This window comes from Megascapheus bottae, chromosome 21 (genome assembly GCF_031878675.1).
Source record: "Megascapheus bottae isolate mThoBot1 chromosome 21, mThoBot2.hap1, whole genome shotgun sequence".
Lineage (NCBI taxonomy): Eukaryota > Metazoa > Chordata > Mammalia > Rodentia > Geomyidae > Megascapheus > Megascapheus bottae.
This window is the reverse complement of record NC_143529.1, coordinates 6,756,006-6,782,244: the sequence shown is the minus strand read 5'-3', so window position 1 is coordinate 6,782,244 and position 26,239 is coordinate 6,756,006. Positions and strand designations below refer to the sequence as shown.

Sequence of the window (26,239 nt, the reverse complement as noted above, 5' to 3'; positions counted from 1 at the left end):
TCTACTCTGAAATGAACAGGCCACTTGGTGTGTTAGTAGTATTTTAACACAATATATTTGTCAGTTTTCTATTTGTTTTTCTTGTCCTCTTATGCTACAAAAGTGGCCAGAAAGAGAACAGATTCTACATGTCTGGAGATGATCTGCTATTTACAATGGAGAGATTAGAAAGAGAATACTGATTTTTCAATTGAGCTCTTATGCATATGTCACCCTTGTTAAAACTTAAACCAGATATCTGTGATTTGAGTTAATTGGGGTCATTAATTCTGTTTTGAAATTCATTCAAATTTTCCAAGTTTGAATAAATAGATGTAAACTCTTGTGAAACTGTAACATATTTGCCCTCTGGACAACTTCATGCTACTAGTGCTACTAAAATACAAGAGTCAAAATAAACATGCTACTAACCATAAGAGCCTCTCTAGGCTCCCATGTTAATAATGAGATTTCAAAGATTAATCACAAGCTTAGGTTCTGTCAGTTAGGTATAAAATAAGAAAAGTCTATTTCTACCATAGAATATTTTATTTGTGTAATGGAAAAAGATTCACAGAAACACAGAGTAATTCACACAACTTCCCCTCTGAAATTTTTAACTATTCAGTTTAAATTTTCACATAAGATTTATGTATGTCTATATATATGTTAGATGCTGTGTCATGCTTTGCTGCACAAATGCAATGTGTACTTTTATCTATATACATATTTGTTTCAAGCATTTGTCATTTCTTTGTGATGAAAATATTCAAAATCCTTTCTTCTAGTTCTTTTAATGCAATACATTTCTTTATAGTTGTACTATGATATAGAAATTGCATTGCCTGTATAAGAGCTGATGAAAAACGTATACTGCTACTCTTAAATATTTTTCTTCTTTAACAGCAAAATCATTCTATGTGCCACTGTATTAAGAGTAGAACAAGGATATCTGTCACAAACCCTTACTGGAGCCACTGTTCTGTTATATAGACCCTGGCTCTTGATTCAGATAGTATCTGTCTTTGACATTGTTTTCAATTCAGCTATTCAATTTCTTTATTTGTATTTTAAACCATAAAATCTGCAAGCAAAATGAATTACTGTATATTGGATGTGTAGAACAGTGCCTGATAAATGCTCAATTTGTTGTTATACTTTTCTTGGTTTGTTTGTTCTTTTGTGCATACTAAGCACATGCTCTGCCACTAAAGCATATACTTAACCTTATTTTATTTTTTGTTTCATCTTAAAATAAATAAGAAAGTTACAAATAGTGCATTATGAGAATTCAAGAGAGCCAAGGAAGATTTCTTGAAGAATCTGCATGACAAGTACTTCAATTAATTAAAATTAATTAATTTAAAATAAATGTTTTAATATAATCAAATAATAATTGAGCACTTATCTGCTTGATCTCTTAAGATTTCTCTTATTTTTCTGTTACATATCTAGGTGTTTAAAATCTATAACGGTAGAGGAGAAAGGGCCATAGACAACTTATCTGTTTGTTTTTCATGTTTGGGTAACAACAATGGGAGACAAACTAATTTAGCAGGTCATAATCAACATTGTGCTAATAAAATGTGACAGGAGAGCATATTGAACTAGATAGCATGGAGTGAGAATAAGCTTTATTTCATAAAGTTTTTATGTGTATTGTATCCAGGTGAATATTTAAAATATATTTCTTACTTCAAGTTATGTTCATAAACACTTGAAATCCAATAGTGATTTAAACCACTTCATTTTATTAGCATAGTAAGCAGAGTATTAGAAAATGTTAATTAAATGGCTTAATCAAGATTGTGCATACAATTAAGCATTGAGAAAAAAAGTAGTGCTCAGTCTTCTGCCTCTGTCCAGTCTTTACTGTGTCGCACAGCTAGACTTTCCTTCAGTTGTTTTTAATTTATTTGAGAGGAGGAATTGCCTTTAAAATGTATAATGATTAATCTGCCATTTCTTCTGACCTTAGTCAACAGAAGTGGAAGGCAAAAATAGGTGAAAGATTTACAGCTGTTTTTGTATTTAAGGAAAATGAATTAGTTGCTGTGATAGTTCTAAAACACAAAGCTAGTTGATGATTTTCCTGCTTAAGAAGTTATCTTTGGATGTTGATTCGTTCAGAATGCTGACCTTGGCTCCTCCATCACAGAAGAGGCCTCCCTGAGCACAGAAGGCAGAGGGTTTTGCTGCTTTCACCTCCCTCCCCCCTCCTTCCCCCCTCCCTCCCTCCCTCCCTCTCTCTCCCTCCCTCCCTCCCTCTCTCTCCCTCTCCTCCCTCTCTCTCTCTCCCTCCCTCCCTCCCTCCCTCCCTCCCTCCCTCCCTCCCTCCCTCCCTCCCTCCCTCCCTCCCTCCCTCCCTCTCTCTCTCTCTCTCTCTCTCTCTCTCTCTCTCTCTCTCTCTCTCTCTCTCTCTCTCTCGCTCTCAGTCCTGGGAACTCAGGGCCTGAGCACTACCCTGGGGCAGAGCTCTACCACTTGAGTCACAGCACCACTTGCAGCTTTTTCTATGTATGTGGTACCAAGGAATCGAATCCAGGTCTCCCTGCATGCTAGGCAAACACTCTACCACTAGGCAAAACACCCGACCATCCCATTTCTTTTTTATGCTAAGTACTTTTAATGTAAGACACTCTGAAAATTTAAAGAAGTATTTTGCTATCAAAAAAGTTTGAAAATATAGGTACATTGCATTAGCTATTGCAGTAGTTAAAAGTATGAATGGGGAGGCCGGGAGTTTGGTCTAGTGGTAGAGTGCTTGCCTAGCATGCACGAAAACCTGGATTCAATTCTTCAGTAACATGTACTTAGAAGAAAGCCAGAAGTGGTGCTGTGGCTCAAGTGGTAGAGCTCTAGCCTTGAGAAAGTCCAGGGACAGTGCTCAGGCCCTGAGCTCAAGTCCAGGACTGGCAAAATAAAAGTATGCATGGGATATTAATTATATAATTATATAAATATTGCTGAGAAGGAAATCAGTATGAAACACATTTTTTATGACTTTCTACTGACTATGAAAATACACTGTCAGTAGCAAAAAAATATCCTATTTGAACCTCGTTTGTTTTATATTTTCTCTTAGTTTACATTTTCTTGCTTAATTTACATTTGTTTTGTCCTTGTATACAATAAACCAAGGAGGCAAAACTTTTACTTTTAATCTTTCTTTAATTTGTTATTCATTTGATTACAAACATTTATTTTGCTACTCCCACATCCTAGGCACTAAACTGCAGCATGAACAAGACACAGTTAATAGTCTTTGCTTTCATGGAGTCTGTTGGTTTAAGGGGAAAGACAGAAAGTGCAGATGAAGGTAGAACTTGAAGGGAATACAGAGTACTGGTGGAAGTACTTACAACAACATTGTTTCACATCTCCGTTTCTTCTATCTGTTCTCATCTGTCAATCTGATGAAATTCTTTAAAATGTATTTAAATTGAATTAAATCTTTCCTCGGCAAAGCTATTTTTCTTCAGCATTTTGTTACCTCGACAAAAGGCTCCCCTAGCACATCCACATTATTTCCTGACCTTGTGGTGGTCACTACCTGTGGTTGAGGTTGATCAGATGACTATGTTCCAGCAAGGTCTAAGTGGAAGCACCTTGTGTGACTGACGCCAGGAAATGTCTATAGAACACATTTCTTCCTTCTTTCTGGTGGGTGGAGTGTTGCTATTGACCGAAGAGAACAAAGCTACATGTGGAGAACAGTGCCGTGCATGGCAAGGGGACGAAGACAGACCTCTCACAGGCAGGTCAGACACACTGCCCCTCTAGCCTGGAATAACTGTCCGAGGATTCCATTTACATGAAATACAAATTCCCTTTATTCACATAATGATTTTAATTTGGGGATTTATGATAAATACCAATAAACCTAATCATTAATAACATGCCATCCAGTAAAACAAAAATGGACTAATATATAAACATTAACATAGAATTCCAGAAGCAAGCTAACCCATAAGCAGCTAAAACACCCTAGCTGAAGCAGATAGATAGATAGATAGATAGATAGATAGATAGATAGATAGATAGATATAGGTATACATATATGTATACCTATCAAGCTGCAAATGTCACTAATACAATAGTGAATTCTGACAGTATCACCTAGCAGTTAGGAGGGGAACCTGCGTAGGTAGGTCCCTGTTTAATCTGCTAGCTGATGTAACTTCCTGCCTCACCTGGAGAATGGGTGAAAAAAGACCATGATGTTATGAGAAAATACAGTCAATGTGATGTTTAGCATATGTAAATATGATGATGTTGAGTAAAAATAGATTTACAAACAAATGACAGCATCGTGCCTGTAATGGTAGCTACTTAAGGAGGCTGAGATCTGAAGATCACAATTCAAACCCAGCCAGGGTTGTGAGACTCTTTTCTTTCATCAGCCCCCAAAAACCCAGAAGTGGAGCTGTGTCTCAAGTGGTAGAGCTCTAATCTTGAGCACAAAAGTCTCAGGGATAATGCCCAGGGCCTGAGGTCAAGGACAGACAGGCAGACAGACACGAACACACACACAAACCACACAAGTACAGACCACATAAAAGACTGCTAATTGCAGCTCCAAAATCTCTGCAGATTGTCAGAAAGTAGTTTATTCTCAATAGTCAACTTTTATTTATTTTATTTTTAGTTTTTGCCAGTCTTGGGGCTTAAACTAAGGTAGGGTCTGGGCATTGTCCTTGGACACTTTCTGCTCAAATCTAATACTCTGCCACTGGAGCCACAGCACCACTTCTGTCTTTTTCTGGGTATGTGGTACCGAAGAATTGAACCCAGGGCTTCATGCATGCTAGGCGAGCACTCCACCACTAGGCTGCACTCCAGGCCCCTCACTAGTTAACTTTTAATTCCGCCTCTGGAAATCCAACTTGTAAGTACACTGAAATAAACACAAAGATCTATTATTCAAAATGTTCATTGTAGGGTTACTAATACTAGTGGAAAATGGAAGAAGCAACCTAAATAATAGAAGGTTAACATATTTAATATATTATGATGCAAACATTATTTAACCATGAAAATAATCATTTTGTGCAAGTAGAAAATGGAAATGAGTTTAAATATCATCTGATATGTCCCTCTGGCCGCGATCCCAGAAGTGGAGGAAATTGGTAAGACAGTTTTGGAAATTCAGTTAGCCAGGACTAAGCTGTGGGTAGAGATAGCTGCACTTCAACCACAACAGAGATCCAAATCCTCAGTCATGTCAGTTCCCTGAATCCCTTTCTGTCCAGAGTGACTGTATATCCAGCCTGAGGGAAGCTACAGGGTACCTGCTGCAGCCTCAGCTTGATTGCCCCACAAGCACCACAAAGCTTGGCAAATGCATTTCATTCTTACCGATGTAACTGATCTTTTATCCAAGGATTCTTTTCTAGAATGTGACCAGAAGAAAATACTCTGAAGGGCAAAGTTTTCTTTATAGCAATGCTTGTTACTTAAAATGAGAAAAAAAAATCCCAATTTCTCTCTTTTTTTAAGAAAAAACATTGTTGGCCACTCATGGCCTGAGCTCTTTTTCTTTAGTTCACTTTGGGCCACAGCAGTGGTTAGTTAGAGACAAAAGTCTCATGGATTTTCCTGCCCAGGCTTGCTTTGAACTGCAATCCTCAGACCTCAGCTTCCTGAGTGGCTAGGATTTTAGGCATGATCCACAAGTACCCAGCTAAAAATTTAAATTTCTAGTGATAGTTTGTTTAAAATAATAAATGTACATGGATATTTCTACTAGAATTTTTAATCACTTGTGGGGCTTGAACTCTGAGCCTGGGTGCTGTCCCTGAGCCTCTTCGTGCTCAACACTACTCTCTGTCATATGAGCCACAGCCCCACTTCCAGTTTTTGCATAGTTAATTGGAGATAAGAGTCTCATGGGCATGGTAACTTTTCTGCCTAAGCTGACTTTGAACCACGATCCTCAGATCTCAGCCACCTGAGTAGCTAGGATTACAGGTGTGAGCCACCAACACCCAGTCTATTTATTAGAATGTTTAATAAGTGAAAAATACTATAATAACTTTCAAATGTTGAGGAAATATTTATGGTAAACTAACAAATTAAATAATTAGGATGCAAAAAACTATATTATTTAGTCTCAACTACATGTGGGAGAAGATGGGCTTAACAAAAGCTGAAATAGGGTCAAGAGGACAGGGGTAGAAGAATGACTGGGGAATATGAGTAGAATATAGGCAGAAATGTACTGTATTTATTGTATTTGCCACAGAACTGAGAAAAATAAGGGAAAGGTAGATGGTAAGTTGGCTGGCAGGCAGACCTGCCATCTGAGCCCTTTCCATAGAGATACAATGTTTTTTATGGCATCGTTTCTCTGTAGTTGGAAGACAAAAAATAATTTTAAAGGTAATTAGAAACAAAGCATTTTAAAACCTGAAAACACTCAGGGTTGAATGTTTATAGCTAATATTTAAAATAACGTGGACTCTCTTGCTAATTTTTATTCCAGTACTGCTAGAAAACGTTGGTGAAGAGCTGGATCCTATTTTGGAGCCTCTTCTACTAAAGCAGACATTTAAGCATAGTGGAAGTTTGTGCATCCGACTTGGGGACTCGACAATCGAATACTCTCCTGACTTCCGCTTCTATATTACCACCAAACTACGAAACCCTCATTATCTTCCTGAAACTTCAGTGAAGGCCAGTACCTAAGAGGATATTCTTTACCAAAATTGACCATTTGAAAATGTATTTTCCTCCATGCTGTAAGAGGAACAGGTCTTTATCAGAAAACTGAATTTTCTCCTTCTTTAAATGCTTTGAAATTGCTATAATAAGTTCCAGCTGTTGCTTTTGTGTTCCTGTGAGCTATAAAGGAGCCTTCTGTATCTAGTGAGAAAAGACCATTAGAATCTAATTTCTACAATTGATATTATACTTAGATTTTCATTGTTAGAAGTACATGGCATATATTTACATACTTTGTATTCCATGGTGATATGCCAATTATTAAAATTGAGCAGGAACATAACTCCATTCTGCGGACTAAGGCTGAGGCTATCTGATTTTCTATAATTATTTAAAAATATTATTTGGCTTACCATCCTTTGAAACTACTAAAAATTCCTAGAGAAAGCGAAGTTAGTTTGATTTAGTGACTGAGTTGACTTGACAGGTTGACTTGTGCCTAGTCTCCTGAGGGTTTAGAGGTTATGCCATATTCTTTCTTATTTCTAATTTTTAGTTCTGACTGCCAGTCATGAGTGCTTGTCAGGTGAATGGGTGAGTGACTCAGTGATAAAGGACTTCAGTTATAGAAGCACACAAGAGAGGACATGGAAAAAAATTGACTGGTTTTGTAAGGTACAGTTGAAGTCAATAGTTCTGCCAGTGATCTGAATTGCTTTCTTATATTAGAGATATTTAAATTATTGTAGATTTCCCTCTGCAAGAAAAGGACCCAGATGGCATCACTTGTTCTCTCCATGATTAATAAACATGATGCTTGCTTGGTAAGCACAACAGTGCCTACATGAAGAGACTAAACAAGTTAACCCCAGGCAGAAGGTTAGATGCCATCTGAGTGTTAACTGTGAGCATTATTATTTAACTTCAAATATAACTGAGAAAGAATAAAACCAAACAGAAATCACAAAACCCTATGTTATGAAAAAAATTTAGTAAATACTATGGAAAACATTTTTATAACCCAGTAAAATATGTTCAGATATTGCACATAACATAAACAATGTTTTGTTTCCTAATAACTGGTTATAGCAGAAGTTGTAAACGCTGTGGGGAGGATACTGATGTATGATTCAGTACTGAAATCCTTGAGATCCCCACAGTGTTTTACTGCTCCATTATTTTTAATTGCTGGGATTGATTAAACAGGGATTAGAAAACATAGTGAAGCAGTTCTGTGCTTTCATTTACAATTAGAATACTTCCTCTTGATCCTACTTTTTAGGGTCTTTTATGTACCTTTTGTTTTCAAAAGCACCCAAGGGCTAGGTATCATGCTGCTATAATCTTTTTGAGTCTAAATGAAAATAAAACTCTGACACTATTTTTGTATGACTTTAAATGTTTAGGAACAAGTGGCTAGGTCTGCAAAAATCTTAATTTCAAAGATCTTGCATTATGCAGTATATGCCTGAATGTGGTCAAGTAAAAATTGTAAAACAAAATTCATTTAAAAAAACTACACTTGTGTTCTGCAACTAAGCACAAGTTATATGTGTTAAGTTTGATAAGCTGTGATAGAAAACTATTTGTAAACTTTTGGACAAAATATCCACTCTGTGAAAAATTCAATGCTGCTACCTGAGTTGAGAAGGTTATTTCCTACTGAGAAATCTGCTTTTATGAGGACTGATAAAATCTGAAGCAAACACTGAGCTGCCTCTGGTGGTCTGTGGTAGCTACTGAGATTTTTGCAGTATTACTAAGGATAAGAAAGCGTCTCTAATGTGAATAATAAAACTAAGTTGAATTCTCAGATGGCATGACAGAAACTGTGTACCTGCATTTATCCACAGCAAAGCATGACTATTCCTGGGGCCCAGTGTACCCTCTCCAGTGGTGGAATAGTGAATTGCCCACCTTCCTCAGCTGCATGGCCTACCCTTTTTTCTGTGCTGGGAGCCATCCTTCTCAGCCACAGCAGGACAATCCGATCACTTCCCAAAGATCCAGACCAATTAATCAAGCAAGCAAGACTCTCATAAAGGAATCTAGACACTTACTGGTGTCTGTTCTTAAGGAACTTCCAATAGTCAGCCAAGGCTGAGACATTCTGCCCTCATTTTCCTCTGGAAATGAAGTCCATTCCAGGACAGGAGGTGCCCTAAGAGGAAGCCCTCTGACTTCCTGACCTGGCTCTTTAATCAGTCTGTTTACCCTTGTCAGTGCTCAACTGGTCCCATTGATACTTTCCAGGGAAAGCAAAGATTCTAAAAACAAGGAACAGACAGTTATCTTGCTCTTGCTGCTAACATAGGTCTTGATTCACTTTATTTTTTTGAAATGAATTGCCTTGAAGAATAATCATCAAATGCCTAAAATTTTAGGAATCAGAAATAGCATAAAGCAACTGCATGTATAGTGTCCATGGGATTTTGGATTGTTCATGCTGTAGGTTTCTAGAGACACTGATTTGTGCAAAATAATAGAAGTGCAAAGTCAAATAAGAGCTGCTTTCACTGTAGTCTCATGCCCATACCAGTGAAATGGGATTCCAGTGAACTTTCCATTTGGAAAAGTGTCCAAGAAAGAGTAGCACTGGATGTTCAACTCGGCAGATGGACAGTGTATCTGGTGGATCATAAGGGAAAGAATGTGCAAGTAGGGGCTACACTAAGGCACATGGAGTCATTTCACAGCGGGTGTGTACAGGATTCGATACAGTTCCAGTGCAGCTACAATGAAGGAATAGTGGGAGCCTAGGACATAGATATAGATCTTCATTTAAGACATGTGAGCATACAGACTGTCAAATATGTGAAAAATAATAAAGTCAGGATTTCAAAGAAAGTCAAACTCAAGTAAGTACTTATTGGCTTATGGATTCACTGGTGATCAAAGCCAGAAAGCAGCTATGGTTTATTGCTGTGTGTATTGATAGACACCACAGAGGCGTGCAAGGAGCAGATTGTAGAGGCTAATAATGAAATGGGTTTGAAATAGAAAGCACATATAAATAGTATTTTCAGTTAATTATAGCTGTGGGGCACATGGAGAGAACATTTCATAGCTGAAAGAGATTGTGGGAACAATCATAAGATTTCTTGGTTTTTAAGAAGACAAACCAGAGTGTGTAAGGATGAGAAAGAAGCAGGAGAAATTTTAACAATAGGACCTTGGAGAGAACTGCCTGTAAGAACTATTAGGTCCCCAGATGAATCAGTGCAGGCAGACAACCTCTTGATTGACACTATGTAAATACGTTAGTGCACAGCTGTGGCTCATTATCATGCTGTAAAAATTCGATGTGTAACCTATGATTTTTTTATTCCTCTTTTCTCACTTTGTTAGATTTCTTTTACTTTGGACATCATTTAGGTCCTTAACTTGTAAATCAGATATCAGGGCCAATACGAAGGGCTGCTTCCAGCCCAATTCTAGTGGATTCTGGTGTTAAAAAAGGTTTGCCAGAACTGGTTAAGCACCTGCAGAAAACTAAAGTTGGATCCTTCTTTCTCACCCTGCACTAGAATTAACTCCAAATGGATCAAAGACCTCAAGGTAAAAGCAGACACACTGAAAACTTTACAAGAAGGAATAGGAGATACACTAGGTCTCCTTGGCATCAGTCAAAACACAACAAATCAGAGAACGTCTGAATAAGTGGGAGTGCATTAGACTGCAGAGCTTCTGTATGGCAAAGGACATAGCCAGCAAATTAACCAGAAAGCCTACAGAATGGGAGAAGATCTTCACTAACCATACAATAGACAAAGGCCTCATATCTAAAATATATCAACAGCTCAAAAAATTGAATCACTCTAAATCTAATCTCCAAAGAAACAATCATCCTATTAAAAGATGGGCCAAAGACTTAAAGAGAGTCTTCTCTGAAGAAGAAATAAGAATGACTTATAGACTCAAGAAGAAATTGATTGACATCTCTGGCCATAAAAGAAATGAAAATCAAAACAACTCTTAAGATTCCATCTCACTCCAGTTAGAATAGCCATGATCAAGAAATCTAATAACAACAGATGCTGGAGGGGATGTGGCCAGGAGGGATCACTACTACACTGTTGATGGGAGTGCAAACTCATTCAACCACTATGGAAAGCAGTATGGCAGTTCCTCAAAAGACTAAACATAGAACTCCCCTATGACCCAGCAATTCCACTACTAGGCATTTACCCACTGGTCCAGAAACAAGGACATATTAAATCCACTAGCACAACGATGTTCACTGCAGCACTATTTACCCTAGCAAAGATATGGAACCAACCCAGATGCCCCTCAGTTGATGAATGGATCAACAAGATGTGATATTTATACACAGTGGAATTCTATGCTGCTGTCAGAAAGAACAACATTGCCCCATTTGTAAGCCAGACTCAAAGAAACATAGGCTCAATGGTTTCCCTCATTTGTCATAATCAGTAGAAACCTTGGGCTCTCCTAGCAGAGATTTACAATAGAACAAAACCTAGATACCTAAGGCCATATAGTATGACGCTAAATGAAAGGACCTCCAGGATATAAAAACAAAAACCATATAATGAGTGATTGTCCTTAATGTACTATGTTATTTCTCATCTCTTTTGCTGCCCTTGGTTATCTCATATTATTATGGTACTTCACCTGGTTATCTGATATATTGTATACATGCTTATTTGGTTATTTGAAATAGGATAGGGAAGGCAGGAAAACAAGATGAGGGTGAGAGTGGGGGAGAAAAATGGGGACCAAGACATGAGAAAGGGTATTAATGTATATGAAGTAATGCACCTTCTATCTGGTGAATATAATGTAACCCTTCTATTAAGTGTAATAAAAATATATGAAAAAAGTTTTGTTAGCAGTTAGAGCTGTCTGAAAAGAAACATGAATTGATTGCCAACAAATCCTTTGAATATTGCACTTCTGATTATGAACAACTGTTGTGGGCTTTTAATGCAGCAGTTATGCTTGCCTATACCTGCTAGAATTTCACTGCCGTATATGTTATAGCAATATGTGCTATCAATTTTTGGCTAGAAATTGAAGCCTATAAGTGGGGCCTTTTTCCTTGAAAGCATTTCAAGAAAATGCATTTTCAAATCCATTCTTTCTCACTTCTAGGTAACATTACTAAACTTCATGATAACTCCAGAGGGAATGCAAGACCAGCTTTTAGGAATTGTAGTGGCACGAGAAAGACCTGACCTTGAAGAAGAAAAGCAAGCCTTGATACTTCAAGGAGCAGAAAACAAAAGGTTTTCAGTTTTATAAATTATTTTGTTTTGAGATACTTCAACAGACAAGGGCTCATTTTAAGAATATTTTTTAGATCTAGAAAAACTGAAATGTAAGGAATGATTGACAGCCTTCTATACCCATTTAGAGTGATACTGCTGAGTCTATTTTTACACGTTAAGTTCTTAGACACTAGAGCCAGAAGGCCTGCTACAAGTCAAAACCCAAAAAAAGAATTTCACCTCTTTCAATATTTTAAGAGAAAAGTTACGGAGTCTGTTACATAACCAGAGATGCTTGTTTTCACTGGTATACAATAAGACTGAATGTGCCCCATCCAATAATCCCCAGATTACAGATAGGAAGGGGAAAAGGCTGGACATCATGTAAAATTTCAGAACATGAATGAAATGGAACTTTCTGTTCACTCAGCGCTGCAGCACCCAGGGACAGAGGAGGTGGGCTTTGCCACATTCCCCTTGAGGAACCACACAAGTGATCATTAGAGTGAGAACTGGGGCAGGAACTGAGCATTTTGGTGAAGTTCTTGTGAGATATGAAGTTAATTATGCGACATGGCCATTAGAGACATGTGTCACACAGCAGTACATCCCTTGAGTTTACCAGTTCTTTGTTGCTTTTTAAAAGAACATATACACGAAGTGATTTTAAATGCTGTCTTTTTCTTCTGAGAAAACTGTGTTCTATTCCAGGCAGTTAAAAGAAATAGAAGACAAGATTTTAGAAGTTCTTTCATCTTCAGAAGGCAATATATTAGAAGATGAGACTGCTCTTAAGATATTGTCTTCCTCTAAGGCCTTGGCTAATGAGATTTCTCAAAAGCAGGAAGTGGCCGAAGAAACTGAGAAAAAGATCGATAACACCCGTATGGGTTACCGTCCCATCGCCGTCCATTCCTCCATCCTGTTCTTCTCCATTGCCGATTTAGCCAACATCGAGCCTATGTACCAGTATTCACTAGTCTGGTTTATTAACCTTTTTATTCTATCCATTGAAAATTCAGAGAAATCAGATGTGTTACAAAGCAGGTAGGTAAAAGAAACAATCATTATCAAGTTATGAAAATGAATAACTTGTGGCTTTCATTCTTACTTCCGAATATGAACATTACTGTGGCTTACCTTTATATCTTTCATCATGCTAAATAGATTTGTAAATAAATTCAATGGAAATTAAACAGAGGCAACCAAATTTAATCTGTTCAAAAAGATTGTCTACAAAGACAGAGGATTATCGCTCTAGAAAAAAAGAAAAAGTTTACCCTGATTTATCTTCGCAAAATGTAGTAATTATTGGAGATGTGGAAAGAGCAGTTAACAACCTCAGAAAAGATTTCTCCTACTGTTTGAGCTTGTCTTTCGGAAGCAGCAGTTATACATTTTGATACAAACATGGACAAAATTGGCCAGATACTAGAATGATAAAACTCAGATCTTGCAGCGATTATTTTTTGTAATTAAGCTTCATTTACTTTATTATTTAGATAAAATGCCTTATTTTACTCAGCTACTATAAGTAGAGGAATTAATAAAAACTTATCAGTAAGTATAAGAGAGAATAACATTGATATTATAATTCTTTCTTGCTTTCTGTTGCTGTTAGTGCAATCTAGTATTATTAATGTTAATAATTGAAACTTCATCCCTTTATATATTTTCCAATTATCAGGAACTTAAATTGTTTTTCTTTATTCTTCATACCTATTAAGAATAGTTATTACTCAGAGTTAAGAATTACTTTTAGAAATCTAAAAGGCCATTCTGACTAAAATCTAAATTCCTTTCATTTGTCAAGGCAGGAATGTGAAATTTTCAGTATTCTTGAAGTGAATTTGTGTTAGTATCATTCATTATTGCAAGTTAAAATATTAGACTAGGGTCCAGGAGATTATCCTAGTGATAGAATGCTTGCCTAGCATGCATGAAGAACTGGGTTCGATTCCTCGGTACCATATACATAGAAAAAGCCTGAAGTGGTGCTGTAGCTCAAGTGGTAGAGCTCTAGCCTTGAGAAAGCCCAAGGAGAGGCCTGGAGTTTGGTCTAGTGGTAGAGTACTTGCCTAACATGCACGAAGACCTGGGTTCGATTCCTTGATACCACATACACAGGGGAAAAAAAGCAGGAAGTGGTAGAGCTCTAGCCTTGACAAAGTCCAAGGACAGTGCTCTGGCCTTGAGTTGAAGCCCAGGACTGGGGAAAAAAAAAAAAAGGAGAAAGCCCATGGACAGTGCTCAGACCCTGAGTTCAAGCTCAGGAACTGGCAAAATAAAACAAAAACAAACAAAAACGTTAACTACTAAATATATACAGCTAACACTTTGTATGTGGCAAAAAAAAATAGAAAAGAAAAAAATTGAGATATCTCTGAGAAACTGAAATGGAGAAAAAGGAGTTACCTCCTGGGAAAGAATGTATGGTGAATAGAGTATATATTTCACTTGCATATGATGATTTTTGAAAGGGTTTATGGTACTTCACTATTTCTTCCAATTCCTAAAAATCTTCAGTTAGCAAAATACGAAAATTTTACATGATCTTTCTTTATGTTTCCCAGCTGCTTGCATTCCATTTTATTTAACTGAACATGCCATATCTGGTTTTCACACTAGAATTCAAGTTCCTAGATTTTTTTTCATATTCCACCACTTATTACAATGCTGATCACATGATAGCTTCTTATATCAATATTCAAGTTTTCACTGTACTTCTTGATTTCAACCTTTCTTAATTGGTTTAAAACTCACGTACCTTCTGAAGTCTGGAGAAGAAAATTTCTTTGATGTGCCATATTAGGGCATACTTTTAAATAAAATCTAAAACATAAGATAATTCTTTGTTTCAAACATAATTCTTAGTCCTTTATTTTACTACAGCTAATTAAAAACCTTCTAAAATATGACATCTGTTGACTCACAGCTATCACAGTCCTTAATACAAACAACAAAAAATCAAATACTTTTACCAAAATGTTCATTTGAATGAAATCTAAAAAATAATTATGGCTTTTTCTTTGGAGTTAATTTAGAAAAAAATAAATCATTTATAATAATAATAAATGTAAAATATAATTCTGGACCTAAAAGGTAACTGGAGAAAATACAATTTAAAACTTTTACTAAAATTATTATCATACTTCCAGAAATGTGAAAAAATTAGTAAATTTTCAGAAATGAGTCCACCTGCATAACTATCCTGCAGCTCAAGACACAGTGCATTCTCAACAGTCCAAGGTTTCCCCCTTTCTGACACCACAGATAAGATCTGGCTGCTTCAGACCCTTATAAAATAGAATCATGGTGTGGGCTTTTCTGTGTCTGACATTTTGTACTCCGTGCTTTGCTTGTGTAATTCAAGTATATTGTTTGGTATCTTTCAATATTTTTTTTCATTTTCACCGTACCCCATGTGTGACTACTGGTAAGAAAATATAATTAAAATCTGAATCCTCTCCAAACACAGAAATCTTCTTCAGAAAGGTAGAGGAAAAAGAAAGCAGTTTCACTACTACATAAGCATTGAGCCACAACTTAAGGGGCAACCCAGTGACATGCAGTGATTGCAGACAGAAAGGAGTTCTCCCTCTCTTATGGTAGCCCAGTATAGAGTCACAGTTCATCCTAACTCTTCCTGTTGGTTGAGATAACTGGCAAAAAGGCATTATCTGGGGCCAGGAAAGTGGCCTAGGAGTAAGAGTTGCTTGCCTAGCATGCACAAAGCCTGGATTTGATTCCCCTGTATCACATACACAGAAAAAGCCAGAATCGGTACTGTGGCTTAGGTAGTGGAATACTAACCTTGAGAAAGCTCAAGGACAGTGCTCAGGCCCTGATTTGAAGCCCCAGAACCGGCAAAAAAAAAAAAAGCGTTATCTGGAGGAAATACACACTTTATTTACTGACATGACAAGAATCTTTTCTGCCAAGACATGTGAAAGGGTATCAATGAATGTGAATTAATGCACCTTCTATCTGGCAAATATCATGTAACCCTTTTATTAAGTACAATAAAAATATTAAAAAAAGAATCTTTTCTGTCCTTGAACTTGAACTGAACTGCTATATACCTAATATTTTAGAGCTGGGTTTCCAGGCCTGTGAGAAAGACATTTCTGGGACATAAATGAAAGGACTGATGAGCTTTTGATAGCTTTTGGGAATGTTTTAAGGAGAAAACATGCTTAGAATTTGGGGCGCTGTACCATAAATGTAAGGGAAAGGAAAATCTAAGCCTCTTATTTTTGCTTTTTATTTGAACTAACACTTCGTCTCAAAGTATTTATCCATTCTACTGTGGAGGATACTTCAGCTTAGTGTTGTTACCAACTTTTGCTGCCTTAAACATTCCTGTAATGAATTTTCATCAAAATGAGTATGCATCTCTGGTAGGTCTCTATCTATAAATGGAACTGAGAACCAATACCTTTAAGCAGCTACAATGATATCAGTATGCAAATTAGCTAAAATACGATTATACTGTGGATTTTCTTCAGATATTAGATACCAACTATACTAAAATAAAAATGCCTTAAAATTTTAGTATGATAATTTAATTCTTGTACTAAATTAGTTTAAAATTCATTGTTATATTCATGTTAAGGTTTATTGCAAATTCTGATCACACATGCTACTAGAAAATTACTAGTTGAAGTATTGTAATAATTCATATTTCCACATTTTACCCATGTGGAAAATAAAAAAATGTAGTTCCATTAAATGTTGTAATTTTCTATATTCTTTTGGATTTATAAACATAGTACTGCACTAAACGTGCTGCAAATTTAATGTAGTAGATATTAATTTTATACTACTCATTTAATATGTAACATACAGTATTTAGAAGTTTGGTTTAAGGAATTTAAACTTTACCACTGAAATACTCAGTAGTTAAAATTGTTCACAGATGACCAGGTGCAGCGGCTCATGCCTGTAATCCTAGCTACTCAAGAGGCTGAGATCTGAGGATCAAGGTTCAAAGCCAGCCCAGGCACAAAAGGACCTGAGACTCTTATCTCCAGTTAACCTCTAGAAAAAGGGAAGTGGGACTTGACTCCAGGGTAGGGTGTAGCCTTGAGCTGAAGAGCTCAGGGACAGTGCCCATGCTGAGTTCAGGCCCTATGACCCACAAAACAAATTCGGTGAGCAGGCTTTGGTGGCTCACATCTGTAATCTTCAATACTCAGGAAGCTGAGATCTGAGAATTTCTGTTCAAAGCAAGCCCAAGTAGGGAAGCCTGTGTGATTCCTTTCTTAAATTAACCATCACAAAGCTAGAAGTGGAGCAGCTGCTTAAGTAGTGGAACACCAGCTTTGAGCTAAAAGCTCAGGGAAAGCGCTCAGGCCCTGAGTTTAAGCACCAAGATTGGGGGGGAAAAAACCAATGGACAGTAAAATGCAATTGAACTGAAGTGTTTCTACATAGCATAGGTTTCAAATGGATGTACCCAGTTAATGAAGATCCTTAATTGCTTGGAGAGTATGCAATAATTGACTAGAAATTTTACTAAAAGAATCTATATCCAAATGGTTTATGATAGTTTTATTTATTCATTTTTTTGTCAGCTGTGGGGCTTGAACTCTGGGCCTGGGTTTTTCAGCTCAAAGCTATCAGATCTACCACTTGAGACACAGCCCCCTTTCCAGTTTTCTAGTGGTTAATTGTAGATAAGAGTCTCATGGACTTTAATGCCCAGGCTGGATTTGAACCTCAATCCTCAGATCTCAGTAACTTGAGTAGCTAGGATTACAGGCATGAGCCACCTGCACCCAGCTTATAAGGAGTTTTCTTAAGAACATTTTTCTTTCAAGTCATAATTTATTTGTTTGTATTCATTGCTTTCTGTTGTGTCTTAGACTTCACATTCTCAGAGACCACTTTACTTACTCACTCTATGTGAATGTCTGCCGGTCACTCTTTGAAAAGGACAAGCTGCTCTTTTCCTTCTGCCTCACTGTGAATCTGCTGATCCATGACAATGCGGTCAGTGAAATGCCAGCACACCAGCAGTGATTTATCAATGTACTCATGTGCATGGGAATACCTGTTTAAAATTGTAAATAGTGAAAGCATGATATTAATGATTGTATAGCAAGCCATTTGAATAAGGCCCAGCTTCACAGAAATAAACTATTGCTCTAGCTCAGAATATGGTTATTCTTTCCAGAATTTGCATGTTTTCATTTACAAATAGATGGTTCTAGTAGAGTCTCATGCCCCATGCACATGTGTGCTAGCTCCATTTACATATTCTCACCAAGTAATAATGTAAATGATAATATTTTAAGACCTCGTATCAAATCATACCATTATCTTATGTAAATTTCTGGGATTTGAAAAATGTATTCACTGAAAATATAAGGAAGCAGAAGAAAAGTGTTGTATAATGTTACTAACCACTTATATATAGAAAATATAGGAAGCAGAAGAAAAGTGTTGTATAATGTCACTACCCACTTATGTGACACATTTTTATTTCATGTATTAGTTGATTTCTGAAAGAACAAAAGCTTTATTCTTTGAAGTTCATGAAAGAGTTTCATATTAATTCATGGAAGATGGATGGTTTTTCTATCATTTTAATATATTATAGCTGATAGGGCTTTAAGCAGTAATTTTGAAAAAGATATATTTGAATATATTCAGATTTTCACGTTTAAACTGGCCATTCTGGAGGAAAATGAATGGAATAGTTATTGAAAATGGAACTATTTTGGCAATTGGTAATATTGGATACTTCGGTGTCTCATGATTGAGGACTGAGCTGCCATGATGAAGAATTTTATAAGGATCAAAGATGCAACTTGTAAAGTCAGCACCTCTTAAAATGGTTAGCTCTTAAAATGGTCCTAGTTTATGAGGATTTCATTTGTAACTCTGTACCTTGCTTTTCAAAGATTAATAAAGCTGAATGGCGATTTCTGCTCACTGGAGGAATTGGACTGGATAACCCTTACACCAACCCTTGTACCTGGCTTCCCCAAAAGTCCTGGGATGAGATATGCCGGTTAGATGACTTGTCTTCCTTCAGGAACATTCGAAAGGACTTTATGCGCTTAAAGGATGGATGGAAAGTAGTATATGATAGTTTGGTATGTTTTAACAGTTTTGGTTATTCCAAAATATTTTAATGTAGAAAATAACATTAAGTAGCTCATCTTTACCTTTGCATGAAAGCAATATTTAAATAAGTTTTAAAGGGCCAGTCAGATGTTAAAATACAAGTTGCGATTCATGTTATCCCCACCTTCTATGTGGCTGTATTGAAACTTCCATCCAAACTCCTTGAAATGTATAGAAATGAAACTTAAAACAATTATTTTGTGAGTGGGCATCAGCGGCTCAGGCCTATAATCCAAGCTACTCAGGAGGCTAATATCTGAGAATCATGGTTCAAAGCCAACCCAGGCAGGAAGTCTGTGAGACTAGTCTTCAGCAAATAAGCTCAGGCACAGTGCCCAGGCCTTGAGTTCAAGTCCTAGAAAACACACACACACACACATGCGCACACACACACACACACACACACACACACGCACGCACGCACACACACAATGTACACCCTTGCATTTTTAGGCAGTATTTGTTCATTATCATTTTAGAGATTTCACAATTTAAAATTTAAATGAATTTTTGTAGGGGGGGGCTATAGGGCTTGAACTTAAGGCTACTTACTGCTCTACCCTTGAGCCACAGCCCCACTTCTGCTTTCTAGTGGTTAATTGGAGATAAGAGTCTCTGGGTCTTTAGTGTCTGGGCTGGCTTTGAACCATGATCCTAAGATCTCAGCTTCCTGAGTAGCCTGGATTACAGCGTGAGCCGCCGCACCCAGCTTTAAATCAAACAGGTGCTGTTTATGTTTATATTTTCTGATTGTGGGAAACAAGCTAATATTTTTCTATCTGAAGAAATGGACTAGGTAGTAGTTTAAAACAGCGACTCATGTATGTCTTCTCTAAGAATTGCTTCAAGTGTAAAAATATTTTTCCCTTTTAGACATACCTGAGATTGAGTTATATGCATTGTCATTTTAGGATCCACACCATGAGATGTTCCCTGAAGAGTGGGAAGAAAAAGCAGACGAGTTTCAAAGGATGCTCATCATTCGTTGTTTAAGGCCAGACAAGGTAAATGTGAGCTTTGAAAGCAGTTTCATGAGTTCTGTCCTCTCTTAAACAACCTATTCCATGTGGGTTGTCTGTTCCCTTATGTTCGTATGGAATTATAGTATTTATTAACTTATTTAACTTATTAAACTTTCCAATACTCTAGTCCTTTACCTTGTAATTTTTCAGGTATACTCACAGATCTCCTGTAGAGCTTTTCCATTTCCAAGTTTATAGACAAGGATACTTACTAGTATTTCTGGTTTTCTTCTTTTTCTGTGTATACCTAAAGTAGAGGGATTTGGGCCACAGACCCTCTTTGAACCAAGAAAATGTGCACGGAAGTGTCAAGGAGAAGAACTTATCTGCCAGTGAGAGACTCTCCAAGGCCCCTCCCTGACACCAAAATTGTGGTGACATCTTGACTTGAAAATGGCTTAAGCACCCATGATTGCTGAGCCAGTACATGGAGAGCTAGCCACCTGCCCACCTTATTTCTTTTCCCACTCAAGAAAAAAGATTTCATTGCAATAATCCAGCACCTTGAGGAAACGCTTGTAACTACAGCAAAACTCAGTCTGTCCTGATACACGAAACTAATTACTATTCTCTATTCTACCACATCCACGCCTTTAATATAAATATTATAAATTTATTAATACAAACATTAAAATATAAATAGTGGTATAACATTATTATTACATAAATGTTTATAAGACTACTAAAATATAAATATTAATATAAGGGCAATGCTCAGGTTTAGAGTTCAAGCCCTATAGCCAGCAAAACAATTAAAAATTAGTATAAATAATTGGATACCATAGATTTTCTAGGAACTTCAAAATTCTTCCCTCTTTGTGTTACCAGGTCATCTAATTCTTGTGGTGATTTGATGATTTAGGAATATATGTGTTATAAAATATTACATATATCTTGACAATATGTTTTTAAAGGGAATTTTTCAAAGAAGAAAGATTATTGGCATATTAGGGAAAGAATCGGTGCTTTCAGAAGCTAATATTTGAGCTAGTAGTCCATAGATCTTATTTCTTTGCCTTCTCTAAGTCAGAATATTGGATGCATCATCACCAGATAATGACAACTTTTAACAGTATACTTCATTACACAGACTTTTATGTATTAGTGGGCGGGGTAGGAGGCGGGGTGGGGGTGGGAGAAGTAATATCCTTACCATTTCTTTCCTTTCAAGACCCAACTTCACTCAGCGGTAAAAAATGTCACAAATATCAGGCCTTCAAAATGTTTTAATTGAGAAAAATATAAAAGATTCTTACTAAATTGCTGGTAATATAGGCCAATACCTTACAATTAAATAGTGATATTTTATTGACAAAAGAAAATACTGAATGGATTTATATTGGGGTCTGGGAGGTTTGGAACCCATTTACCATCTGAATGGCTACTACACACAGTTCTTTCCTTCTAAATGCAAACAAAAAGCAAATTAATCAGGTTTCAATAAGGAATGTGTCAAATATAAGTTAATATATTTGTCTGACCTCAGATAAATCATGGAGGAATCAGCAATAAATAGAAAATTACACCTGGAAGTCTATGAACTTCTTTCCTGCCTCTGGGAAGATGGTTGCCTAAATTAATCCATAACTTTTTTACTGACAGATTTCATTTTACAAACCTAATGCTGGCATAATAGGTTGTGAAACGGATCCAATTCCATTGCTTTGCACACGTATCTGGCACAGCTTCATTTACCTCACAAGATAACAGTGCAGCCTTGGGGGAAAGCAAGTTTTGTTTGGTTCTAACATTAAAAATGAAGCAGTGGTGAGAAGTCCGAGTCTCACGCCTGTAATCCTAGCTACTCAAGAGGCTGAGATCTGAGGATCATGGTTCAAAAGCAGCACAGGCCAGAAAGACCATAGGCCACTTTTCTACATTAACCACCAGAAAATGGGAAGTGTCACGATGGGTCTAAGTGGTAGAGTGCTAGGCTTGACCACATGAGGTCAGGTACAGCACTCAGGCCTTGTGTTCAAGCCCCATAACTACCACCACCAACACCACCACCACCACCACCACCAACAACAACAACAAAGCAGGCCACTCTGTCTCCATCACCCTTAGGTGAGCAGCCCTGACTTGGTCGTCTAGTGCTAGCAGAAAAATCATTTGCCTGGTTTGCACACAGCAACTGATACCACTTGGAACCACTGGCAAACACAGGGCCATTCATAACTCAAACCGGCTGCCAGTAAACCCACGTTCTTACAGCCCTCACGCTTTTCATGTGTAGCATACAATTTAGTGGAGAGGTTAGTCTTAGGAGGACAGTACTTAAAATACAAATGCTTTCTTTTCTTTTGCTGGTTATCTCTTAACCTAGTAAAAATAGACCAGCTACAGGAAAAGAATAAGAAAGAGCAGGGAAAACACATTTCATGCCTGGCACAAGCATGTAGGATATTTTTAGTGGTCCTGCGGTGAGCTTGACATCACTGTTAATTCACCTTCTGGTGACTGTGGGACAGGGCCCCATTCTCTTAGATTCCCTTCAATACTTGGCTCAGGCTGTGGATGGTGTCTACTTCCATTGAGTGTAAAGCAGTTTGCCTGAATGTATGTCAGATTCAGACCTTCTGTAGCAGCTGAGCCAGGTCTACCTGTTTGTACCCAGCAAACAAGTGCCTACGCATCCTCCTTTGGGCACTAGTTTAGGGCCATACCAGAGATAGGATGACAGGGGATGGTCACTTTGTAATGGACCTCGTACTACAGAGAAATAATATCAAGGTTGCTTTTCTTCTTCTATGTCTTCGATAGTCATTAAGAGGAATAAAATACCTATGAATTTCAGTCACTGAAACTGTTTTCTCTCTGGAAGATCTTTATGTACATCTTTGATACTCTACCATTAGAGAGTACTTTAAGTTACTATAGCTAGAGTCTTTTGCTTTATAAAGCACCTTGGAATATGACATTTTTAAGCTTTTAAATGAATTTTTGAATATTGTATTTGTCTTTTCCCAGGTTATTCCAATGCTGCAGGAATTTATAATCAACAAGTTGGGGCGAGCCTTTATCGAGCCACCTCCATTTGATTTATCCAAGGCATTTGCAGACAGTAACTGTTGTGCACCACTGATTTTCATCCTCTCTCCAGGAGCAGATCCGATGGCTGCCCTCCTAAAATTTTCTGATGACCAGGTATCTGTCTTATGACAGATGGGGTTGATATTATTATTGATATTATTACTGCTTGTACAAACGAGTATTTGGTTACAATGAAAACCTTGAGGTGTGACAGAAAGGTAGATGCTGTCAATCAGTTCTTGGAAGGCTTGTGGGGCAGGCCCAATGGAAATGATACTTAAATGGCAGTCCTCAGTCCTCACTCAAATTATAAAAGGAGCACTTGGATTGGAGGGGCCTGTGCTTGCATTCTGCTTGGACATCAGCGTGGAACTCTGGGACATCATTTGCACTAAGACCTCAGCTTGCATTGACTTAGTGTGGGCTGGGACCCAAGGTCGAACCTTCTGTGATCATGCCCTCTCCCAGTCTCCGGCTTTCCAGAACAACTATGCATTGTGGTCACCTTACCAGAATAAAGCATGACCTACTACTACCTAAATTTCGAGACATTAAAAATAACCCAAACAAATTCACTACAGATGTTCTTATGGTACAAAGAAGAAGAATTAAGTACTATGTAAACAAATTCACTGTAATTATTACTCAAATAATTATGTGAATTATCAAATAATTTATTAGATTATCAAATTCACCATAATATTTATTCAAATTCTCATGTAAAGTATTCAAATAAATTCACCATAAATGTTCTTATGGTATAGTAAAAGAAGAAATAATAAGTTCTTGAGCATTTCTGAGTTGATCCATCTTCCCCTGTGGGGCAGCCACAGGTTGTTAACCTTTGTGTGGCAATCCTAGTAGAGTGTTTTAAATCAACACCCACACTTAGACTGAATGCAAAGCATATACCAGCTTTTATAGACTTTATTATACAGTTTCTCTTGAACCCTTGCAGAAACGTAAGAGGTACTCAGTCCCTGTACTTCACAGAGGATACGAAAGCATGTGGACACAGCCTTTTAAAGTACTCTGCTAGGCCAGTTTATACTGTCATGGCCCTATTAAAAGGATTTATTCTTTACTGTAGTACTTACTGTTTGTCAAAGAGTGTTGGGACATGGCTGTCAGGATTGGAGGAGATGAGGTCTGAGAAGTGTTAGGATTCTGTTTATGTTGGGTCTTATAGGCGACATCAATGACTGAGTAAATGACTGCGGCTCAGAGCCACAGTCCTCAGATCTCAGCCTTCCGAGTAGCTAAGGTTACAGGCATGAGCCACCAGTGCCTGGCTGCAAGTCCTCAACTCTCTCTTCATGCGTGTCTTCACTTTCTCTACTTTTTCCAGAAACAGTAGCAGCGATTAACAATCAGAGAGAGCCCAGGACTCTACTCTTCAGCTGCTCCCATAACCTGAGGTTCCTTCCAATGAGAAAGTCTGCTCATGAATACTCTAAAAAAAGAAAGAGCGAGAAGTAATGTACTCGCTGCCTTATGACTATAACTGTAGCCCCTCTATACATCACCACAATAAAAAAAAAAAGAAAAGAAAGATTCCAAAGCCACAGATGAATCAGGATTGAGTAGAACTAAATTCTGGGGAAACATTTCCAGAGAATTTTAGAAGAAACTTTTAAATGGGAATCAGTGGTTAATTTTTTAAAAAATTTTTTGTTGGCTGTGGTACTCAAACTCAGGGCCTGAGGACTTTTTCTACTCAAGGCCAGCACACTGCCACTTTGAGTCACAGCACCACTTCTGGTTTTCGGGTGATTAAGTGAAGATAAGAGTCATGTGGCCTTTCCTGCTAAGGCTGAATTTGAACTTTGATCCTCAGATCTCAACCTCCTGAGTAGTTAGGATTTCAGGCGTGAACCACTGGCACCATTTTCTTAATTTTATGCAGTAGTAAAATTAGTTAAAATCTACTAATCACCATCCTGAACAAAGTAGAACATGCTCATTTAGATATTCATATTTGCCTGTTAAGCGATGAGACAGCCAATCTTTTTCACTTTCTCTTTGTTCTAAAGGTCTTCTTAAGGTATTTTTTCTGTTATTTCAACAAAGACATTGAAGAGTTTTCTACTTATTACCATAATTATTCCCTATATTCTTTTCATCTGTTTGCTACCCTAGAATTTTTATGTTTGAAAATTTGAGCAATGTTAATGATTGTACTTTAGCCATCTAGTAGTTTTGTAATAATAATATTGAGTCTTCTAAAAATGTGATGTTAAATAGGATCTGTATTGTTTTTGCACACAGGGATATGGAGGCTCAAAACTTAGCTCCTTATCTCTTGGTCAAGGCCAAGGTCCTATAGCTATGAAGATGGTAGAAAAAGCTGTCAAAGAAGGAACATGGGTGGTTCTGCAGAACTGCCATCTTGCCACGTCTTGGATGCCAGTACTGGAGAAAGTCTGCGAGGTAAAAATGCAAATGTACATTTACTTCTTAGATTATACACCCTCAAGCTAATACAGGGTATCCATGTCATTCAAGGACCTTCTTTCTGTCCTCTAATTTGAAGGATTGCATCTCAGTGGCTGGGCTGGATCGCAGAGGAATGGGCTCCTGTTCCTTTGTTCCTCACAGAGAAACAGAGGAAGGCCTAGCCAAATTTCCCTTGACAAAGCTGAGGGTGCATCCATTGAGATGCAGACTCACAGATGAGAAGCAACCATAGGAGAAAACATAGCCTAATTTAATTTTTGCAGCAGTATAGCAGGCCCTAGGTAATATTCCTAGGCCTTATATAATTGTGCTAATTAAAACTTCCATTATTACCCACTATGTTTCAAGCCTGACCCCTTAATCAAATAGTACCAACGGTGATGATTTTCAATGATTCAGGATATACCAGTCCTGCTTACTCTTTAAAATATTCTCTTGTTTTTGGTTTTTTTTTAATCCCTGTTTGGTTCAAATGGACTTAACCTGAGTTCATTATGTACTTTCATAGCCTGACTACAGCAAGAAGAAAACTTCAGCAACAACAGTGCAAATAGAGGAATTTAGGGGTGGCCTACTTTATATATTGGCCAACTTTGACGAGCATTATAGTTATACGAGTTAATTTTATACAGGAGAAAGGCCACACTGTATCCCCTTAGAGGCAGAAACAGAATTTAAAGCTTTGGCTAAAAATTGTGATATATACAAATGCTTCCTCTG

General features: G+C 37.4%; 1 protein-coding gene across 1 annotated transcript in view; it reads left to right on the top strand.

Moving 5' to 3' along the window:
* Nucleotides 1-26,239, top strand: part of Dnah7 (dynein axonemal heavy chain 7) — a 193,010-nt gene that overhangs the window by 140,866 nt on the left and 25,905 nt on the right. Inside the window, exons 49-56 of the mRNA XM_090354519.1 lie at nt 6,464-6,654; nt 11,758-11,891; nt 12,585-12,920; nt 17,741-17,867; nt 18,782-18,976; nt 19,919-20,011; nt 23,000-23,176; nt 25,331-25,492. Of these exons, the coding sequence (XP_090210645.1) occupies nt 6,464-6,654; nt 11,758-11,891; nt 12,585-12,920; nt 17,741-17,867; nt 18,782-18,976; nt 19,919-20,011; nt 23,000-23,176; nt 25,331-25,492 (1,415 nt within the window). The remainder of the gene's footprint in view (nt 1-6,463; nt 6,655-11,757; nt 11,892-12,584; nt 12,921-17,740; nt 17,868-18,781; nt 18,977-19,918; nt 20,012-22,999; nt 23,177-25,330; nt 25,493-26,239) is intronic.